Raw genomic sequence first — 23,946 nt, 5'->3', positions numbered from 1 at the left:
AAGAACGCAACCCCCCTCCCGGCCTCTCATTTTTGAGAATTTTGCCCCTACTCCCTCGCCGTAGCCCTTTCCCCACCATAGTTCCTTTCACCCCAGTTTCGGTCTGAGGGGGGTGAGCGCCTCAATTTCTTCTGCGCATGCTCAGTAACAAAAAGGCGCACGCACTGTACGGCTCCCGAGTCCCAGTCCCTCTGCGTTGACGCTAGGATTTCTGCAGGCGGATGTGATGTCATGACGCAGAGGAGGGACGTCCCTTGGTTGGTCCTTTGTGGGTCCCGCGAGCACGTGTGAGCGCGTCAGTTTCTCTTGCCGGCGAGATGGAGGCGCTGGACCGGGTGGTGTAAGTGGCGGCTCCGGGGTGCCGCAAGGGCTGGGGGGGCCCGATAGCGCCGGCTGCTCCCACGCCCGCCGCCTTCGGCTCTAGGCGGAGGCCCGGCGGCCGCGCGGCTCAGGGCGGGGGCAGTTGCTGTGCGCGGGGTGAGGTGGGCTGGGCTGGGCTCCCAGGCGGGCCCCTGCCCAGAACCTGGGCTCCCGAGCTAGCACAGGAGGGAGAAGAACAGCGCCCCCCTCCCCCCACCGGCCCGGCTACCCCCAGGGAGGCATCGACTCTGCTCCTTTACGGGGAATTAACACGGCTCTCCCCGGCTTTGCCCGCGGCCGGCCCCCACGAGGGAGCGAGAGGCTCCTTCGCGGGGCCTCCAGAGGTGTAAACACGGAGGAGGGAGGAGTGCTCTGTAGGGGGCTGTATTAGGGCAGGGCTGTGGCTGTGGGGTTTGCTGTTCGGGGGATTCCCTTGCCTTAGTTCGTCCTCCAGAATAACCTCCCTAACCCACCCTGCTGCAACCCGCACTGCATGATATTGAAACATTGTGTGATTTAATTATTAACCAATCTAAGTTATTAACAAATCAGGATGTTTTTACTATGTCGTTAACCAAGTGTAGAATACTTGAGCAGTCATTTTGCTGTGAGAATAATATATATAATATAAAAATAGTAAATGAAACAATGAATGCACACTGCTGTGTCTCTTTTGGGCAATGTTGGTCACTAATTTGGCTCCTGAACCAGAAATCTGAGTATCACTGATCTAGAGGTAGGCCCCTAATTTCTAGTCCTCTTTAGCATTTCAAGAACAAACTGTTCAGGCTTAGTAGATCGTTCTTGTCTAGGTGCAGGCAAAAGTTCACAGATAATCCATAAAGGTGGTGCACGGGTCACTGGTGAAACTGAAATGGAGCATCTCTCTTAATAGAGGACAGTATGGTTAATTGCAGGGGAGGGCTAACTACGGCCCATGGGCTAGATCTGGCCAGTCAAGACTTTCAATTCAGCCCTTAGGATTGCCAGCCCCGTGGCATTGCAGGGCTAAGGCAGGCTCCCTACCTCCCCTGGCCACGCACCGCTCCCAGAAGTGGCCAGCACCACATCCCTGTGGTCCCAGGGGAGAGAAGCAGAGGGCTCCATGCGCTGCCCTTGCCTGCAGGCATCACCCACAGCTCCCATTGGCAAGGAGCCGGGAGCAGTGCGGGGTCAAGGCAGGCAGGGAGCCTGCTTTACCCCCGCTGTGCGCTGCTGCCACCCTGGAGTCACTCGAGGTAAGCGGTGCCGGGCCAGAGCCTGCACCCCAAACCCCTACCCTGAGTCCCCTGCTGCACACTGTACCTCTCCTGGGCCCCAACCCCTAGCCCTGAGCCCCTTCCTGCTCACCACACCCCGCATTCCCTCCAAAGCCCAACCTCTTGCCCCAGCCCTACATTCATGCCCCTGCATACAATTTCCCCATCCAGATATGGCCCTCAGGCCAAAAAGTTTGCCCCCCCCGGTTAATTGTGTTCTAAGGACCCGAATTCAGGTTGATCATGGTAGCAGTTGTTCGTTGGCAGTTTTTCTTCTAACTCTCTCTATTTGTACATGATGATACGTCATGAAGTAGCAGAAAAGTGCCAAGCATAACTTTGGGTTTTTTAATTTGCCTTTAGGCTGCCATTGATGGGCTCTTAAGGGGATCTTCTCTAGGCCTCATGAGCCATAGTATGTGGGGCCATGATGCAGGGTTTTGGTTTGAAGCGAAACTATCAGGACTTCAGCAAGGATGTGGAAATATTGCCACACCTTAAATTTAAAGTCAGCAGAATTCAGGAAATTAAAACTTAAGGCTAAGACTTTACCTTCAATTTCAGTGGGTGTTTTTTGGGGGGGAGGGCGGAATGTTTACAAATCAAGTAAAGCATTTTCATTAACTCCTTTGTGGTTATTTTGTATGGTACTTGTTCATATTTTTGTTTTATTGATTGAACATCAACCAGCAGTGATTGTTTCAAGCATAGTCTAATACGTGTGTGTAAGTTAATTTTGTAATTAATTTATCATTGTAGAAAGCCTAAAACAAAGAGGGCCAAAAGGTTTCTTGAGAAGAGAGAACCCAAGCTCACTGAAAATACAAAAAATGCCATCCTCATAAAAGGTGGAAATGCAAACTTAACAGTAACTGAAACACTTAAAGATATTGTAAGTATATTGTTGGAAATACACGTACTGAAATAAATTTTAACATGGGCTGTGTATCAGGAGTAATTTCACACATTTTTAAAATAAATTCTCTCTCCAAATCCAATATTACCAGTCTTGGTTGTTTTGTATTCCTCCTGCCCCCAACCAGTGTGTGTGACAGTCAGTATTGCCAACTCTACCAAATTTAGAGAGTCAGGTGACTTTGCCCACTGCCAGAGGACTGAGCTGAAATTACAAAGACTTGTGTTTAAAATGCTGCCTCATAGTACAGAGCTTTCAGCTTCTCCCCAAACCTCAGAATTCTAATGAAGTTTGTCCCCCCAGCCTATTAATTATGCACCTTCTGTGTACTCCCCTCTCCCAAGGGTTATTTACCTCCCTCCCCCTTCCCAGGCTGGTGTTGCAGAGATGGGGAGGAGGCAACCCACTTTTCTCAGGAGGGGAAAGGGAACAGGGAGCACAGCTTCCCTGAGCTGCTGGGCTCTTCCTATTTCCTCCTCCCATCCTGTGAGAGCTGTTCCCTCTCCCCTATCCAAAAACTCCTCTCAGCTCCTGAGGGGTTGGAGGTTGGCAGGCAGAGCTCTCTTCCTGATTGGCTGCCTTCCCTATTTCCCTGCCGCTTGCAGGGAAAGCAGACAATCAGAGGGATTGTACCCTTCTTCCCCACCCCCTCAAGCAGGGCTGAAATTTGTATGACAGCAGGAGTTTCTCAAATCATTGCGAGACTGGCTCCAGCAGAGATCAGAATCATGTTTCTCTTAAGGAAATTGAGAGATTTGTCAACACTGCATGTCTATAAGTATGTTTACACTTCACACTCCTTTCAGCAGTGTGTAGGGTACATATACTACATACTCACCGAGCATGGGTATAAATAGCAGTGCAGATGGTGAGGCACTCCATAGGCAAGTAGAGTAAGGACGTGCCTGGAACCCTGTGGGTATACCCAGGCATGCACCCTATTCACTGGAGCACTCACTGTAGTGTCCTGCTGCCTTCCTGTTGCTGGAGTCATGCCTAGCCACAGAGAGATTCTCCTGCAGTGGGGAGTTGCTGGAGCTTTTCCTTGCTGCTTACTCTCTGCTGGAGCCTTTCGCTTACAGGTGTAGCTATGTACTGGAGTATGGATGCAGTCTGCATTTTACTGAACATATCCTACACACCAGCATCAGTGGTTTGTAGTGTAGACATAGCCTATTGTATGTTGGACCAGAACTGCAGTATCTTTGAGGGGAAACGGGATTTATTGCTAATGTGAAAGATGCCAAATCATAAGGACTAAGTTATAGATTCCAAGGCCAAAAGGAAGCATTGTGATCATCTGCATAGCACAGGCCATAGAACTTCCCCAAAACAATTCCTAGAGCAGATCTTTTAGAAAATTATCCAGTCTTGATTTAAAAATTGTCAGTGGTGGAAAATCCACCACTATCCCTAGTAAATTATTCCAATGGTTAGTTACCCTTACTGTCAAAAATTTGTCTTATTTCTTTTCTTAATTTGTTTGGGTTCAACTTCCAGCGATTGGATTGTTATATTTCTATACTAGATTTAAAAGCTCTTTATTAAATATTTGTTCCCTGTGTTAATACTTTTAGACGGTAATCAAATCGTTCCTTATCCTTCTCTTTGTTAAACTAAATAGACTCAAGGAGCTCAATCACTGTAAGGCAGGTTTTCTAGTTCTTTAATCATTCTCATGGCTCTTCTCTGAACCCTCTTCTTGAATTGTGGGCACCAGAACTGGACGCAGTATTCAAGCAGCAGTCGCACCAATCCCAAATATAGATGTAAATAACCTCTCTGCTCTTCCAAGAGTCCTCTGTTTATGCATCCCGTTATTCACTGAGACATTCTGTAATAATCTGACTGTCTTTAGGTCCAGGCTTCTTGAAGAGCTAACCAAAAAAAAAAAAAACTTATTAGAAATGTATGTAAAAGATCCTAAATAATTAACAAGGATCAAATACAAATACACTTCAAAATAAAATCTTTTCAGATAAATTGATTGATTTGCCAAAACCTGACTTGGTGTTCAGATATTTTACCTGCAACAGTTAATGCCATCAGACACCTAAAATAGCGCAGAATAATAATAATGCTGTGATAGGAATGTGTTTAATATCTGCTGTTGTAGGAAAGTGCTAAACTTAGGACTAATTGGATTTAAAATATTGTGTGTATTTAACTTTCCCTAATGTGTATTATTAATATGGGAGTTTAATAATGCTCTGCCTTTCTGTAATGCCTTTCATTTCAAGATCTCAAAGCTGTTTAAAGAAACTATTGTTTTCACTTAGAGGTGTTAAGCTTAGGTTTAATCCCCATTTAACAGATGGAAAACTGATGTATGGAGAGGTGATATGCTTTGCCCAACGTTGCGTAGGTATAATTTGTGTTGCAGTTACACATAGGAATCTCTGTGTCTGCACTGCAATGTGAGCTCAATGTTAGCAGAATTTGAGTTAGCAGTTCCTGAGTTTAACCCAGGTCTTAAGCATCCATACTCATTTGTAACCCCAGGTTAGGAATTGTTGAACCCTGGCTTCCAGCCTGGGGCTCTACCATCTACACTGCATTATGTGGGCCCAAATATAACCACCCATATCCCAGACTTACTAACGCCCTGCCCAAATGTGGCTGCCTTACCCCTTTTTTATGGTGCAGTGTGGGAAAACTTAACTATTCAGAAGTTTAGAATAAGTATAAAATTAAAGAATTGAAGTTAGCTTAAATTTGGTTAAGGAAATATACATGTATTGTAAAGAGAGATTCTGACTAGCAAGTAGAAGGAAGGCTTCAAAAATAAGTGATAAGGCCAGAAGGAATAAAGTAGGGACGATGTCTGGTTCAAAGAACAACAAGATAAGGAGAAGTTTCTCAAAAGAAGCCCTCTGACTTCTAGGGATGACTGCAGATGGTTTTAAATAAAACTGAGAGAATCTGTCTTAAAATGAGCCAACGTGGCCCTTCCCCAACCCATGTGCCAATGTTAAAGCCTATGTGAACCCAGGTGCAGTGGGAAGACTGTTGGATAGCAAGAAGGAGGAGAGGGAAGGCCTTGCAAAGAGAGGTGGTTGTAAATCTTATTTGGATTAAGACTGGAAATAAGAGTGAACTGTCTCCAGTTGGTTTTTAGCTGAAGTCAGTAATTTGCAATGACATCACTTGTTCATTAAAGGTATAAAAAGTAAACTCTTAAAGGGTTCATTGCTAATACCTGGCTGACCATCTTGGAGCCAACCAATATGGGTTTAAGCACACTTGGTTGTAAGTATCTTGATCAAATGCTTATGAGTACTTTGTTACTGTATTGGATAGGGCATAAAGATACTTTGGATTTAATAAAGCAATTTAAGGTTAAATTGGTGTCTGGTGATTTCCCATATTAATAATTCAAAATATTATTAATAATTCCAACAAGAGGATAAAGAAGGTCAGTCTGTGGTAGTGTGGAATATCTTTGGTGAACTCCCAGAGCACTAGCGCAATGGGGCTGTGTCTACGCTGCAAAGCAATAGGGCTTGAACCCTGGATCCTGGCATGACTCAGTCTTGGACCCTCCACCCCCATGGGTCCTGGGTTAGCGTGATTTGTGTGAAGATGGAAAGGGGGTTAGGTTTGTGCTTGAGTTCAAACCCTAGGCTTACACTGAAGTGTTGATGTACCCCCAGTCATGGACCAGGTCCCCATTATGCTAGGTACTGTTCAATCGGTGTGTCAGGGCCATAATTAGGAATAAAACCATGAATTCTTCCAGTGCTCTAACTGCAAGGCAACATTTCCCCTCAATCTGTATAAACATTTTAATAAAATAAAAAATGGTGTAGTTTTCTTTGAAATTTAGTATTTCCAGGACGAATATTGAGATTATTGTGAGTGGGAGCTGGAGGTGTTCTGCTGCCTTGTTCTGGTGTTTCAAGTGTGGTTTTTGGCCTCTGTAAACCTCTCCTCTTTAAAATTAGTAATCCTGTCTTAGATCTCTACTTTCTTGCCCCTTTTGTGAGCATGTCTACATAGTTGATTTCTTTCTGGGATAGATTGCACCTGATGACCACTGTGTTTAATTCTCTCGTAATTCATTTATCCTTTTGATGCTGTTTTCATGTAGAATTTTAGAAAGAACAATGTTTAGTATTTTAGTGTGTTAAAAGAACTTCTCCTTAACGTCAAATTCTTTGTTTTACAGTATGCTCTGAAAAAGCCCTTTGCTGTACTGTACAAAAAGTAAGTTACATTTTGCAATTTTAAAATTGTTTGAAAAAGTTAGTCTTAATATTTTCAGAGAGAAACTAGCAAGGTGCTGTGCAGGCCAATAAAGTGGATTTAAAGAAAAAATCTGGCTACATGATAAACTGAGGGTGATTCCAAATGACAACAGCAACCTGGGGAAAAGCCCGTAGGTGTTTAAATGTCTGAGTTCGGTCCCATTTATCAAAATACATGAAGTAAAAACTTTGCAAAAGGGACAAGTTACTGATCAACTTCACAGATGATCCAAATCTGCATGAATAGCTAATGAAATATGGCAGCAGTTCACTTGGCACAGATAAATTGAAAGAGTAACATTACCTCTATAAAAGGTAAAGTTGCAAGTAGTCTCAATAAGGAATACAGTTTATAATCAAATATGTTTATACAAAATAGGGAGCTATTAGGCGGAAAGTTGTAATCCTGGTGCTTGGATGTACCTCATGAAAATCTAGGAATATTAAATGTGACATGGATGAAAAGGCAAAGACAACTGTAAGATGTATCATCTGGAAGGCAAACCTTCATTTTGTGGAGGGCAGCTTATTGCACTTCTGGAGTACTGTCTCTATGGTTGTTTGATAGCAAGGAAATGTGGAGAAGAGTGCATCTAATGACAGAACGACTTTGACATAGGGAACATTAAGGAAGGACTAACAGAATTAATATTGCTTTGGATCTAAGATGGAAATCTACTTCATCTTTAGAAGCTGTCTTCTCAGAAGAGCACAATAACGCAAGTGCCACCAGGGCACCTAGTGTGAAGTCATACAAAAAATCCCAAATCCTTATCTTTTTTTTTTTTTTTCTTTAGAAAAAATATTACCAGACCTTTTGAGGATCAAACATCATTGGTAAGTAAAAACCACATTTTATTTAGCTTGCTATGGAACAAGAGAGACTATGTACAAGATACTGTCAGTCATGCAGGGCTGCCATGGAAAGTAGTTCTCCCAGGTTCACTAGAGTTATACCCCAGAAGTTAAGTTATAGGGAATTATTGTGCAATTTGGAATAAGTTGAATATCTGTGTAATTCTAGATCCTGATAGATACTGCTGTTGGTTTTATGTTGCCAGGTTATTTTCTAGTAACACTCATTTGTCTGAAGGCAGAACTCTCGTACTATTATTGTGGAAATAAAAATGTTGCGGTGCTCTTGGAAGTGCATGCGTGTTACTATGAAATTATGACAAAACAGATTTAGGATTATAGAACATGGTTGGAGCTTGTAAAGGAGCTTGTCATGAAGGGAAGAATAATATTTTTACACAGCTCTCTTATAAATTCACATCAACCTCATGTTCATTAAAGTATTAATTGTTTATGTGAATATTCATCTTAGTTTCTTCACAAATAAAAAATTCATAGGGGAAAAAGACTCAAAGAAAAAAATTTAGGGTGTCCTGTCAAAGTTGTTTTTCTTAATTACATTTGAGTAGAGGAACAGAAGCACGTATTAAGCTGAGTTGCTCTGCCTAACTTCAGCCGTGCAACTCGAAGATCGTGAATTACAAGTTTTATTCCAAAATTCACAGACAAAAAATCGAAATTAAAACAAAAACTTTTCCAGGGTGTGATGGCTGTTATATACATCTGACTAGGTTTGGTCTCAGTTCAGTTCTTTAAGGTCAAGTTGGTTTCTGAACAGGAAGACAAAAATAGAGAGGATAATCCCTGGATTACGCCTCCCATATTTACAGTTTAATCAAAGCATTATCTTAATCCTGGGGCTTGTCTGTTTTAGGGTATGGCTACACTTAGAGCTGCACAGCGCTGCTGCGGGAGCGCTCCCGTGGCAGCGCTTTGAAGTGTGAATGTGTGGTTGTAGCGCCAGTGCTGGGAGAGAGCTCTCCCAGCGCTGCAGGTACTCCACCTCCCCGTGGGGATTATCTTACAGCGCTGGGAGCGCTCCCAGTGCTGGGGCACTGTTTACGCTGGCGCTTTGCAGCGCTGTAACTTGCTGTGCTGGGGGGGGGTGTTTTCACACCCCTGAGTGAGAAAGTTGCAGCGCTGTAAAGCGCCAGTGTAGCCAAGCCCTTAGAGAGTCATGGAACAACATACTTTTTAGAGCAAAGACTGCTGGTTTGGTTTCAAGTATCAGAGGGGTAGCCTTATAGACTAACAGACTTATTGGAGCATAAATTTCATGGGTGGAAATTTCCAGAGGCAGGTATAAATATGCAGGCAAGAATCAGTCTAGAGATAACGAGGTTAGTTCAATCAGGGAGGATGAGGCCCTCTTCTAGCAGTTGAGGTGTGAACAGCAAGGAAGGAGAAACTGCTTTTGTAGTTGGCTAGCCATTCACAGTCTTTGTTTAATCCTGAGCTGATGGTGTCAAATTTGCAAATGAACTGAAGTTCAGCAGTTTCTCTTTGGAGTCTGGCCCTGAAGTTGTTTTGCTGCAGGATGGCCACCTTTAAATCTGCTATTATGTGTCCAGGGAGGTTGAAGTGTTCTCCTACAGGTTTTTGTATATTGCCATTCCTAATATCTGACTTGTGTCCATTTATCCTTTTACGGAGGGACTGTCCAGTTTGGCCGATGTACATAGCAGAGGGGCATTGCTGGCACATGATGGCATATATTACATTGGTGGACGTGCAGGTGAATGAACCAGTGACGATGTGGCTGATCTGGTTGTTCGTAAGAGATGGGAAGTGATAATATACAATCATTGTTTAAGAACAGACCTATTTGAGATGGATTCTTGTAAATATTGACTCAGAATTAATCACACCTTTGCTCTGTCAGGTAAAATGAAATATTAAGGCCTTCTTTTTTTTTTTTTAACATGTTAAAAAATATTTGGAGAATTTACATTTCTTCATATTTTTCGTTGACTGCATTCTAAGACCATATAAACTTTTGGGTAAACAGTTCATTTATTGTTAGTCCTCTTTGCACTGGTATACACTGCCAGTTGTCCAGTAAAACATATCATTGTGGTAATTGTGAGAAAATTATCAGTTATGAGTTTCTAGAAATGCCTACAGCGTAATGAGGGAAGAATTCAAGTCCCTGTTGCTAAAGCAGCCTTGACAAAGTTGTTGCCATTCCTGGTGCAGCTCTCAGCATCAGCTTTGTTTCCTGGTGCCACATACAGCTCACATCTCTCCTTCTCCTCAGCTACCAGTCTCCTTAATTGTTCTTCCACTGGGAACATGCCTTGCACCTGTTGAGAGGCGGAGTCTTCCTAGCCCAATATTACACTATTCCTTGCCCTGGTTCAGCGTGGGGCCTGTAGACCCCGTTACAATGACAAATTGCATCATTACCCCATGTAAACGGAACAGTAATGTTATCACCATTTTGTCATCTATGCCAATTGTTAGTATTACTAATAGGAGGAGTTAACCACAACAAACAGGCTCAATTCCTGTGGGGAAAAATACTACCGCTACCTTGTACAAGACGTCAGGGAATAGACTGACAAATCATAGACTTCATGTCTGTAAAGTGTTTTGAAGATTAAAAGACCCGTATAACGATGAACTGTTGTTTTGTGTCATCCTCATTAAGACTTATCTGTTTTGTACTTTGTTTTTACCATTGCTTTCTATTAGTGAAGAATTGCTCATCCATATCTACTAACACTGGAGGACCTTTCTTAATGTCCACTTCAAAGTGAAAGGTTCAGTTCATCCATATGATATCAAATGAGTGTGTTCTGTTGTCAGGGACTCAGTATCTTCACATAATTAGGACAGCGTGCGAGGCCATGTATCTTTTCCTCTGCCAAATTGCTAGCAAGTCAACCGAGCTTACTTTGGAATGTGTCCTTTAGAGCAGGGGTTCCTAAACTGTGATATGTGTACACTGGGGGTACACAGAGAAATTGTGTAATGGTGGATTTTATTTATTGCATTTTCATAATAGGCTACTTATATGAAGCTTTCAACCTCTGTGGGAATTTGTTATATAAAATATGGTAGTTAATTTAGTTCAAGATATACTAATGAGAGCACAGATATGTCACACTAAAACTATATCTGTACATAACAGTGAAATATGGACAAATGGCTGAAGACAGGTAATGTTAAGAAAAACACACAAAATATCAGTGACGAGAAGAGTAGGGGTATGCAGGCAGCTGGTAGATCTGGAAGGGATTATGCAATAAGAAAAGTTTGGGAACTCTGCTTTAGAGGATTTCTCTTTGGTGTCCAGATTTCTAGTTCATGGATTTTCCTCCATCTCTTCTTGCTTAAAAGCAAGGCAGAGTATTTTGATGAATATCCAACATTTGAGTTAATTGCAATACTATATTACTTTCCTTTTGAGAATTAGTAGTGGGAATCCAGACGCAGATGAGTGTCAGAGAACTGCAAGATGGTACAATTAGTTAAATGGGAGCAGGGGGTTAGCCCCTGTCCTGTGCTCCATGCTCTTGAAATTTCCTTTCAGACAAATGTCCCTTATCCTGTGAAAAGTGCACAGCATTTTCCAGAAGTGCTGTTGGGAACATTTAGACTAAAAATTGCAGTATTGCTACTCCGCCTCCCAAAGCATTCATAAATTACGATCTAGGCTCCAAAAATGATGGCATTTCAGATATATATACCCATGCTAATATGGCTAAAATAGCAGTGTAAATGCAGCATCATGGACTACACAAGCATGCCAGGGATCCTTGGTATCCACTTCCATTGCTAGCCTGTCTAAGCTGCTATTTTTAGCCGTGGGAGTGAGGGTAAGTCTGTGCTGCAATAACACTTTGGATTTCAGTGTAGACATGTCCTAAATGAGGAAATATAACTGTTTACAAGTATTTAACAGGATGTTGCATCAAAGAGGGCAGAAGGAGTTCAGGGTGATCAGTGTAAAAATGTAAAGAACAAGGAGTAATGGGACAAAATTACGAAATGGAATATTTAGCTCAGTGATACTCGGACTGTGGCTTGCAAGCTGCAAGTGGCTCTTTAATGTGTCTCCTGCGGCTCTTTGTAGCACATGATATTAAAACACTGTGTGATTTAATTATTAACCAGTCAAGATGCTTTTATTATGTTATTAACCAGTTACGGTATTGGCTTGCTCTAAGTTATCAACTTATTTGCTGTGAGAATATGCAGTAAATATTTCCCATCATGCTGTTTTAAATATGAATAGTGCTATAGTAAATGAAACCATGAATTCACACTTCTATGGTTCTTCGGGTAATGTTGATTGTTAATTTGGCTCCTGAAGCACTGAGATTTGAGTATCACTAGTTTAGGTCAAATGCCAGGAAAAAAGCTACCTGGCATGCATATAAAACAATGGATTAACCTCCCAAGCAGGAATGTGTTACAATTTGCAATTTGTAGCGGTTCAGCTGATCTAACGGTGACATTTAACCATCACCAAATCTTTAACGTGTTTGCAAACTGAAGTTTGTGGTCTTTTTTTAATCTTATAGGAGTTCTTTTCTAAGAAGTCGGATTGTTCTTTGTTTCTGTTTGGCTCACATAATAAGAAGCGGCCTAACAATCTAATAATAGGTAAAATGTGTTTGTTGTTGTTTTTTTGTTTTTTTTTTAACTTGGGTTGAAGAAATGTCTCTTGACAATAAAAGTCTAACCCAATTTTTTTTTTTCTTTTGTAGGTCGTATGTTTGATTATCATGTCCTGGATATGATTGAGCTAGGCATTGAAAAATTTGTGTCACTAAAAGATATTAAGGTAAGATACTCTTAAACAATGCAAAAAGAACAGGAGTACTTGTGGCACCTTAGAGACTAACAAATTTATTTGAGCATAAGCTTTCATGTGCTACAACCCACTTCATCAGATGCATGCAGTGGAAAATACAGTAGAAAGATATATATCTAGATATAGATAATATATCTAGTGACATCTGTTGGTGAGCACTTGTAGTGAATCTAGTGTACTTTCAGTAAAGAAAACAAAACCATTTCACTATTGCCTCTTTTAGACTTCCAGGATTAACATATGCATTCACGTCAGAATCTTACTTTTGTGCTTTGTACAAATGTTATTAAAATTTGCTATATGTTTACCAGTGAATTCCTTTGCAGAGTTTTAGTTGGGACCAAACCAAGTCTTCAATTTTTTTTAGCTGCAAACAAAAATAATTCAATTTACAAAGCTACTCGGTGGGATTCTGCCCATGAGAGGCCTTCAATGTTACTGAGGGAAACCATGTATGAGTTTCCAAAGGCAGAATTCATCTCACTGTAGCTCAGGATATTTCTGCTATCAGTGTGAGATACTTCCGAGACTTTCTCAGGCCATCAATTATACACACACCCTGGTTTTCGGGAACTGTATGTGGCTCAGTATGAGGGCCAACATTTTGAATTCTGCAGACTTAAAAACCCCCAAACCTAAGAGCAGACCCACCTTGATGTGATCATTTTAAGTTTTGGTTTTGCCAAAAAATAGGTTAGCTATTTTATATGCTTTCTTACACTATTATAATTAAGAAACTACACAGATTAGCAACTATTTAGTTTGCAGATTCAGAACTAGTAGTATGGATGAAAAAGATTTTTTTTTAGGTAACAAGAAATTTAACTTTGAAAAGTGATTCCTCCCCTTAAGCTTGATAATTTTCACAAGTATTGCACCGTAGGGAGTTGTAGTCAATTGGCTGTATAAGGGTATATCAGAAGTTGGAAATGGACTGAATGATCTAGCAAGTCTTTTCCATCTCCTTCCCAATGCAAGAAATACAGTATGCTTGCTTGTATTTCATGTAGTCTAGTTCTAAATAGTCTCAAAAAAATGAACTTCCATTGTAGGGTCTTTTCCACTGTCTAACACATTTTATTATGAGGAAGCTTTTCCTTATTCAGCCTAAATGAGAACATTACTCAAAACCCAAACACTTCTAAGTACAAGTAACATATATAGATTTCTATTTTAAAAATGCCTTCCTTTTTGTGTTTATCAGAGACCAGAACAGCTCAGAATGGCATGTACCTGGTCACTTGCGTAAATAATATGCTCTATAACTTAGTTTGATATTTGTCCAATAGAACAGCAAGTGTCCAGAAGGAACAAAGCCCATGTTGATATTTGCTGGTGACACATTTGATTTAAATGAAGAATACAGAAGATTGAAAAGTCTTCTAATTGGTGAGTATTTTGAAATAAGACCTTGTGAGCAGTTAGACTTCATAAATCTGTGGCAATACTAATTGTTGAGAAATTTTAGTTTGCCTGTTAATGTTTGTACATGTTCAAGGATGCAAGATAACATTAAGGAAGTGGCATTAGGATTTACTGCATACCATAAAAGTGAAGATAAAGCTGTAATTATCAAGTCTGTTTCCAAGGATGAGAGAAAGTAGATCAGCCTGGGAAAACCATGAAGACTAGAGGTGGTTTAAATGGGGAAATTGACATTTCAAGAGTTAAAGTAGTCCTGAATCTGAACAAAGTCAATCTCCTGTGAAACGAAAATTCCTCGCAAAACACTTTTTGGAAATATTGAAACAACTTTGTCAAAACACTGCTTTTTTTAATAGTAAACTGTTCAGTCAGAGAACTTTCAACCGGTTCTAATCAGGACCTCACTAGGTTGAATTTTGGGGTTCAGCATGTGCAATGAAAATGAGAAATGGTTGTTAAGGCAGAAACATGTACAATTAAATGTGTATGTTAAGTTCAAGCTAGGCACAGATTTCTATTAAACAGAAATGTACAAATTTTTTTGCACGTTGAGGGTGGGAGGCATTGAAATAGGCGGAGAACATGCAGATGATAAATAAGGTTATGGATTTTAATTAGGAGTGCTGAGAGCAACTACAAAAATGAGTGTACTTTCTAGACCAATTATTTTAGACAAAAATAATTGTAATTTTGTTCTATTTGGAGCTTAAAAGTAAAATGGTATTGTGGCGTTATTCACAATCTGAGTATTCTTGGGAAGTAAGTTTTAGGAGTGAAACTAGAAGTAGAATGACTGGATATCTGCTCCCTTCTCCTGCACTTCTCTCCCTGCAGCAAGACTTCATTAGAAGAAATGGGTGGGGCTTAACCTGGAATGGGATTTTGGGGGGAAGATGTGGACTATGAAGTGGTGTGTGTCGGAATGTTGGTGGGGCACGAGCAGGGAATGAAAAGGTGAAAGAAGGCATGGAGATTCAGATGAAACTTAAACTTCTAAGCTTTACTTATAGTTAAATCCCAAAGAACCATTTTTGCCTATGTTAGTTTAAAAATTGCCACTGCCTTTGGCTTCGTAGCTGCACAGTCTTTCTAAATTGCTACTGGAGATGCTAAAAAAGAAGGCTTTCTGTGACTGCTGCATTAATAAATTCATTGCTGCTATTCTTAAGAGCTCATCTATGTATTTTTCAGATATATAGCCCCAAATAGGATGAATTTTATGGCAAAGCTATTTTTCAATCCGTTCTAGGAGCTGGAGGCCTGTGAATCATTAAATGATTACATCACTGTCCAGATTATATAGGATGCAAACCATAAAAGATTGGGTCTCTGCCACTTTGCCCAAATTTCTGGAAGAGAATCGTTACACACCAGTAACCCCGCACATTGTTGTTCTAATGTGCATCTCCTTAAGCATATTTTCACATTGTTGGGGTGATGGATCGAAATGCGTGCACACAATTGAGATTTATGCGAAATGCAGGTTTACTGCTGAAATGGATGGTGTTGCCAATCATTAACATACTTGCTAGATGAACTGATAGTCTAGCCCTCTGAATTTTTTTCCCCATCTGAGTAACATATCCCATCCAATTTGTTTGCCTTAAGCTTTTGTTTACACCTAAATTATACATCAGTCAAATACGCATCCATTTTTTTGCTGCAGAACATATGCCGGGTACACACCAGATGTCCGGATGTTCTGTTGACTTCAGTGAAATGTCTAAAGACGAAACAATAGGTGGGTTCCTCAAATTAATAGTGAGGTTCCTCAGATGAAGGATTTAATGAGATGTTAATACCATCAAATAGTTTAGGCTTACAATTTGACCTGCTATGAAATTTCTGTTATATGATAGGGAGCAACTCTTTCCAGTCCTGAGAAAGATAATGTATTTAATCCACCATTTTGTTGCCAAGAAACTTATGAAACTGTCACTGCTATTCCAAAGACCTTGTTACTACAGCGCTACTGCCAAGATCCAGGAGGCTCAGTCATCTAATGACCCCTTGTTACTAGACTGTATGACGTTATTGATGATAGTGGTAAACAACTAGGTTTTCATAGACATGTGGTCCATAAAGACATTCTGTATATTTTTGGGAAGTCCTGTGCCAGCAATTCCACATTATAGAAATCAGTAGGGGTAGAGGGATGAACTTGCATCTTGTATAGTAACCAAATTAAGCTAACCTTTTAAATTCATTTTTTAAAAACTGAGGACATCTCATAATGGTCTGGATATGTAAATAGCAGCTTCTCTTTACCCCTATACATAGACCAACCAGAGAAAGATATGTCACTTTCTTCCCCATCCCTTTCCCTACAAACATTGTCTTAAAATTGTAGTAGTGGTTTTACTGCCATTGGTTTCTGGTGCCAATGTTCGTTCCTCTGAGATGTAGTTGCTGCACCCCTGGTTCTAATAGCCTCCTGTGCACACATTTGTGAAACACTTCACCACTCATTCCTTTATTGGACCCACTTGTTTATTAAAAAATGGAAAATGTAGAGTCACTCTTCTTAAAATGCAGGCTTGGACTGAACAGGAGGAGACCTGTTTGTTTTGAGATAGCACTTAAGTTTCTCCAGTTTCTCCTTCATCCTATCACCCTGTTTGCACAAATTATTTGGAGTCCAATACTTTGATATGGAGGGGTCATTTAGATTCTCTTGAAAAAGAGATGGTAGAGGTGATACGAAGGGGACAAAGCAGCATAAAACAACAGTTCCACATCCTGTTGCACCCATCATGCTGCTACAAAGTCCATCAGTATTTGTGCTGTTCAGACAAGAACTGTTGCATCTTTCTAATAAATGGCCAAATTATAAATTATTTTGGAACACACACATCAAGTCCTGAAAGACAAAATGGAAGTTCTCAAAAGCTCTTTTGCTGTGGTTACTAAATCACACACATTAAACACATGGAGAAAAACAAGAGGCAAACTGATGGCAGGAATTAAAAAGATAACGGTCTCTAATCCAACCACAGTGGACTGTCTCAAAAACTATGAATAAACCAACATTTTCAAATCCATAGAGTTCCAGAGAGGAAATACACTGTCTACAGCTGGTGGATGTCATAGAAACTTACATTCCTGACCACCTGTATTTGGATACAAAGATCATCCTGTGAGTGGAAAGCTATACCACAAGAACATACTAAAGGATAATCTGCCAATAAAAGCAATGTAGATACAATTTCACATGCTAGAAGAGACAGACTCTTAGCTGCAGCCTGGGAAAATAGACACTAAAATAGAAGAAAATATTGTACCAATGACTTTTCCTCTAGATACAAATCCAGTAACCCAACAAAGGAGGACCCAGCATGTTTTTCTCTCTAAACTCCAGGTAGTGTCCACCAGTAAGACTTTGTTTTCAACATATCTTCATCACTGATTTTCCCAGAAAAAGGTCACTGAGGAAAACACTAAGAATCTGAAAATGAAACTTAAAGGGAAGCAAGCCATCTCCCCTCCCCGTGTTCAGCAGTTCTGCTTCTGGGTATTAGTCTTTTGTTTTTTATTAACATACATTGTTCCCTAGGACAAGATCACATCCTTCCTTCACCCTCTGCAAAGGGTTGCCAGATTTGCATGGTTGTGTGCTCTTTGCTCATATGCTATTTTAATGGTCCTAATATGAGAATTATGTTAAACAACTAAGTGATAATTAACTGGTATCTGAATTTGCTCCCTGTAAAACTGTAAGCACAAACTGTAAGCTTCTTTCTATATGTAACTGACCGTGTTGCATTTGTCTGCTAAATGTGTATATCTACAATAGTGTAAATATTCATTGCAATGCAATAGCAAGTGTTAGCTCATGTAAAAAGAGCAAAGGTGCTCTGTTTGACCACAGACAAAACTGCTTTATAAAGCAATGATAGTCTCAGGTTTCCAAGATGGTATCATAAACAATGGGGAGTAAAAACAATCAAGATAACACTAAACACTATCTCCTTCTTTCTTGGTATATGTTTATCTTGTATTGATCTTGATCACTTATTTATGTCTACTCTAACTGCTAACTTTGGTACCAGAGACTTTTAATCCATCAATTTATCCAACAAACTCTTAGCCTAGCTAAATGTTATTTCCGTACTAATGTATACTTAGCTAAACATTTGTGAGATGCATTTTCTTTATCTGAGTTCATAGCTGAAAGTTTAGAAGGGTGGATAAACTGAAATAACTATTGCTTTTTGTATTTCACAAAACTGAAGTTACTATTGCTATTGAAGCAATGATAATGTTTGTTTGGTCAGTGTTTTTTGGAGTGGGGTGGGGTTGATGTTTAAAATAAGATCTGGAGCTTGTGAAACCATCAGATGTATTTCTGGAAAGCAGATGTCTGTTATGTTCTCTTACAGAGACTTCTGCATTTGCTTAACTTTGCACATGTGAGTAGGCTCAGTGGGACTACTCATGTATGTAAAGTTAAGCATGTACATACATGAGTAGTCCCATTGAGCGTACTCACATGCAAAATTAAGCAAGTGCAGTCTTGGATTGGGGCTTGAAGTAGTGAATAATCCTGCATGTGAGTCAGAAAGGGACCCTATTTAGCATTACTGGGGTTGCCTCTAGAAAGGCCAAATCGGAGATTCATCCACTATAACACAGATCTGTTTTCAAATAGACTGGAATCAAAAGTCCTGCTTATCTTAAACCTCCTTTTTGAAAACTTCTTTATTTTAAAAAAGTAAAAGTGCCAGGTTTCTTTACATCCTGAAATATTCTTTCAGATTTCTTTCGAGGTCCTACTGTGCCCACTATTCGCCTGGCAGGATTAGAGTATGTTCTGCATTTCACAGCTATGGATGGCAAAATTTATATGCGAAGCTACAAGTAAGTGTCATTTCCCCCGCCTCCCCCCCAGTCTATCAGGAGCTCAGATTTCATTTATATCTGCAGCTATTTTATGCTCTTCCAGGGCCAGATTCAGTCCATGGTTCTGTGCACATGTAAACACCAACAAACTCTGGTGAACGGGATCAAACCTGGGACCTCTGAAGCTTAGTGCATGAGCCTCTACTGCATGATCTAAAAGCCACATGGCCCCTATCTAAGGCTATAGTGCAAACTCATTGATCTCTAAATGGTCTCAATGCCACTTGAGGGGACAGAATACCATACCCAGGAGGTGTGTGGGTTACAGAGGCACAACTGTGTTGAAATCAATGGGAGTTGCACACACATTGAAGATCAGACACTGACTGGCACCTTGGTTCTAAGTTTTCTGAACCAAAAATAAAATTCAACAGCGGCACATGTTTTCTAAAGGCCATGTTCAGTTCTGTGGTCCAGAAAATAAGTAGAAACACAAGTATGAAATGCAGCAAAGGTGGACAACATTGTTGTTTCTCCCCCCCCCCCCTCCCGCAGAGTGTTGTTGAAGAAGTCAAGATGTAAAATACCAAGGATTGAACTGGAAGAGATGGGACCTTCATTAGATCTGGTGATGAGGAGAACACATTTGGCTTCAGAAGACCTCTATAAATTATCTCTTAAACAACCTAAAGCCCTCAAGGTACATAATCCTTGTATTTTATACAAAAATCTTTGCTCTTCATCATACATAATCTTTAATACAGAGCCAGTTTTAAAGTAAACTATGCAAAGGCCAAGGGATGAAGGTGTTCTTCTTCAGGTGCTGGTCCCTATGTGGATTCCAAGCATGGGGTGTGCATGTACGCCATGTGCCTTAGCTGGAACTGTGGATAGTAGTGTCCGTTGACCCACACTTGTCATGTGTTGATCACGTGGTGTGTCCGAGGCATTAAGAGTCGGCATGGGTTGACACCACTCCAGTTCCCTTTTACCACCGCATGGCCAGAGTTGGAACTCAGTCCCTCCATGCTCTTAGCCACTTGAGAGTACTGCGTTCCTTCTTTTTTTCCACTGTATATGGTTTCTTTATTTACTTAATTAGGTAGTTGTCCGTTTTTCGTCCATAGCTAATTAGGTTACTCATTGGATCTTTCCCATTCAGGGGCTTCTCTCCCTAGCCTTGGGATTATTGTTGTGTCCACTGCTTTAATGCCGTGATGATCACAGAATATCAGGGTTGGAAGGGACCTCAAGAGGTCATCTAGTCTAAACTTCTGTTCAAAGCAGGACATATCCCCAGACAGATTTTTGCCCCAGATCCCTAAATGGCCCCCTCAAGGATTGAACTCAGAACCCTGGGTTCAGCAGGCCAGTGCTCAAACCACTGAGCTATCCCTCCCCTATCAAGCCAGGATTAAAAACTGTGCCTCATGCTCTCACTCTTCTCGGTAAGCAACGAGCACACCCGCTGCCTGAACTATCTGGGCAAAGCCCACATAGTCTCTCACTGCTCTGTCTGGAGCTCCTTTTCATGGTGGAACCAGGTGGCACACAAGCTTCGGTTCCAAAATTTTCTAATGGCAGAAGCCATGTGCCCATCTGGGCAGCAAGACCCGGCTCCGACAGAACCAACGGAGCGATGCCAGTCACAGATGGTGACCGCCTCACCTGCACCCTCTCGTACAGCACCGCCAACACTGACAAAACCTCACTACATGCACAAGTAGTATGAGCACAAGGGTGGCTCCCCAATAGGGACCATCTCGAAACGCAGTGTTTCCTCCCCGAGCTGGGATCGGTTGGGGGAGAAGTTGTGTGCAAGAAGTGAAGGTCCAACTTTGACTTCAACGCCGCCTTCCAATAAAGCACACGCAGAACATTGCTCTAAACACTGCCACTCTCCGCCGGCACCGTCGATTCCAACACCAGGACCCTCTGTCACTTCCGGCACCATCGACCCCCCCCTAGGTCCATCAAGCTCAGTACTCTCAGTCCCATGCACTTATCTTCTCTTTCACGAAATAGCAGAGCTTACGTTACCCTTTGCTGGTACCCCACCACTTTCCAGACCACCATCAGATCCCAGGCTCCCTACTGTGGCCAGTAAACCTCTTGTCCTCTGTCCCGCTCTGACGACAATGGCCGAGCCCCTTCTCCTGGTCGATCATCCTCCGACATCGCTGCTGCTGCCAATACCACCTGCACCATTGACGCCCCCTTTCCCAGAACAGTCTGAGTCCGACTGGTCTTCAGAACTGGACATAGCTCTCACCTTCTTGCTCTTATAGTTCGGACTCCTGGCACCCGTCTGTCCTCCGGACTATGGTCACACCAGTGACCCTCGGTTCCCGGTACCTGTGGTCCCCGCCAATGCATGACAACTCATTGGCCATTTTGGGCCTCATGGGACTCTTACCATCATCGCAATGCACACCACATCTTTCCCACACATACAGCCACTGTCCAGGAGGAACCCTTGGACCCTCTGGGTCCATTGGCACCAGTGGCCCCGATCACACCACCGGAATTGCCCATTCCTACAGGCACTTCATCATCGCTGGATGATGCCCTGATCCCAGCTTTCTTCTCCCCACCGGATGATCACAGACAATATCAGTCGCTATTCCGTCGCATGGCCGCCGCTCTCAGCCTTCCCCTAGAGGATGTTCAGGTCCCCCATGACCAATTCCTGGGCATGCTTCAATCTCAGGGATTCTCCCGCACAGCCATACCCATTCATTCGGCTACTTTACAACCAGCCCAGATGGTGTGGCATACACCAGCCTTTTGTGCCCCATACCAAAGCGAGCGGAAAGCCGCTATTCCATCCCCTCTAAGGACACAGATTTCCTGTTTCCCCACCCACCACCAAATTTCCTGGTGATCAGTGCTGCCACCTCATGTGCCTATCAGCAGCACTTTAAATCAGCAATGCCAACAACAGATCGCAGTGCCAAAAAACTAGACTTGCTGAGTAGAAAAGTTTATTTATTAGTAGGGCTACAATTCTGTATTGCCAGTTATCAGGCCATTCTGGCCAAATAGAATTTTCTGTCCTATTCCCAACTGGCAGAGTTCCAGGACTCTTCTTCCTGACCGACAGCAGGACTTCCAACACATGGTAGATGAGGGGAAGATGGTGGCCAAAGTCACACTCTAGGTCACAGTAGATGCTGCAGACACTGCCTCTCGCTCCTTAATGTCTGGAGTCGTTCTCTGTCATGACTTGTGGCTATAGTCCAGTGGTCTTCCGAAGGAGGTCCAGATGACGACGGTAAAAGACCGCCACTTTGACAACAGTAAACTGTTTAGCAACAAGATGGACGAGTGCCCTCACCCGTTAAGGACTCCCAGGCCACCCTTCGGTCCCTGAGCATCTATGCCACAGCCCCCACCCACTGAGAGTAGTGTCCACCTTTCCATCCTTGTCCTTACACCACTTACTACCCGTACCCCCAGTGACCCTTTGAACCGCTTCAGCATCAACCTTGCTCTCAATGATACTGACGCTCCCTCTGCTGCTTCCACTTTTCATTGACCCAGACAATCATTTTGACTCTTATATCAAGACCTGCAAACCTCCCATCATATTCGGGGGTTGTCTGGCACACTATCCACACTTGGAATTCCATACCTGTGACTGCTGGGTGCTAGACATCTGTCCAAGAGACCTGATCAAATTCCTTTCCTTCCCCGCATGCTACCCATCCAGGAGGCACCCCCCCTCAACCCTTCCAAACTCCATCTTCTCCCCCAAAAAAACCACTGCCCTTGTCCACAAGGGTGCCCATAGAACCCCTGCCACACCACCACCACGGCTTCTATTCTCCCTATTTCCTTATTCTGAAAAGGCGGCGGAATATGCCCCATTCTGGACCTCCTCACCTTAAACAAATTAATCTGCACCTTTCACTTCTGGATGGTCACTCTCCCCCTTACTATCCCTTCCTTCCCCCATGGAGCTTCGTTTGTGGCTCTCATTATGAAAGACGCATACTTTCATGTAGGTATTCACCCTGCTTATCGCAAATTTCTTGGCATGATCTATAGAGGGACGCACGGGTAGGGCAGGATAAGGAAGTGATCTGGTGGCATATAAGGACAGGAAAATAAATCTCTTTGCTCTGGATTTTATCTGTACAATACCATTTTTAGGTGTAGTTATCTTAAATTGTAATGGAAGTTTACTTGTGAATATAGTGACTTGTGATGGCAGATGCGCTTGCCTACAGTCACTGAGTGATTGAATGGTATTCAGTGCCCAGAAATGTTAACGTTGTTGTTCTTATCTTGCAGCCGAAGAAGAAGAAGAATATCTCTCATGACGTCTTTGGTACGTCATATGGTAGGATCCACATGCAGAAACAGGATCTCAGTAAATTACAGACAAGGAAGATGAAAGGGTTAAAGAAGAGACCTGCAGCAAAGATGACTGAAGAAGATGAAGGGATTAGTCCAAAGAAATTAAAATCAGTCTGATAGGATAAGTTTTGGACTCTTGATATCTTCAGCTTTTGTTGTATTTGTCACAAAATAAATGTGGCAGATGTGGACCAGTCAGCTGCCATTTTTTTTTAAATGCTGTAGTCGTGTAATTATTTTTTAATGCATAGTCCTACAAAAGTGAACTTCAGAGGTGTTGGGCTGTACACTGACATTATTTCCTCAGTTGTCTGAAGCTCAATATGTTTATTGGGAGAAATCAGTAGAACAAATCACTGAAGAAAGCCAATTATCTAATAGTTTACCAAATGGCCTTCTAAGGTTTTTATCCTGGGGACTCTTGTTAGACTAGTCTTGTCATATAAACTCTTTCGAGGAACTGAGCTGTTAATGTAAATGCTGGCCTTGATTTGTTTTCAGCAAATGTTAAAGGTATTTGGATTGTTGCATAACTTTGTGAATACTCATCTCTAACTTAATAAACTTTGGACTATTTTATTAACTATGCATTTCACAAAAGAGAGACTATCAATATTAGTATGTGCTAATGAACTATGTCCTCTTTGTAACTATTGCTTTTAGCATTACATACATTCTGTAGAATTAGGAATGATCTGTCAAGCTGGTTATACTACATTCATCACTAAGGTATCTGAGCATCTGATACTCACCATAGGTACACATAAGACCTTTGAGTCTCTTAAGCACAGAACCTTACGCTTGATTTCCATATGGAGTGCAAGGGACAAGACTAACTTATTCAGTCTACTGTATTTTTTA

General features: G+C 41.7%; 1 protein-coding gene across 1 annotated transcript; it reads left to right on the top strand.

Moving 5' to 3' along the window:
- The first annotated feature begins 211 nt into the window (after positions 1-211).
- Positions 212-23,668, top strand: RPF2 (ribosome production factor 2 homolog). The gene is made up of 10 exons (XM_050951433.1): positions 212-340; positions 2,379-2,511; positions 6,704-6,741; positions 7,580-7,619; positions 12,167-12,248; positions 12,353-12,429; positions 13,749-13,848; positions 18,639-18,741; positions 19,279-19,423; positions 23,020-23,668. Exons 1-10 carry the CDS (start codon positions 318-320, stop codon positions 23,200-23,202), a joined length of 924 nt encoding a protein of 307 aa, XP_050807390.1. The 5' UTR covers positions 212-317; the 3' UTR covers positions 23,203-23,668.
- The last annotated feature ends 278 nt before the right edge of the window (positions 23,669-23,946 follow it).

Source organism: Gopherus flavomarginatus, chromosome 4 (genome assembly GCF_025201925.1).
Source record: "Gopherus flavomarginatus isolate rGopFla2 chromosome 4, rGopFla2.mat.asm, whole genome shotgun sequence".
NCBI lineage: Eukaryota > Metazoa > Chordata > Testudines > Testudinidae > Gopherus > Gopherus flavomarginatus.
This window is presented reverse-complemented; position numbering and strand designations above follow the sequence as displayed.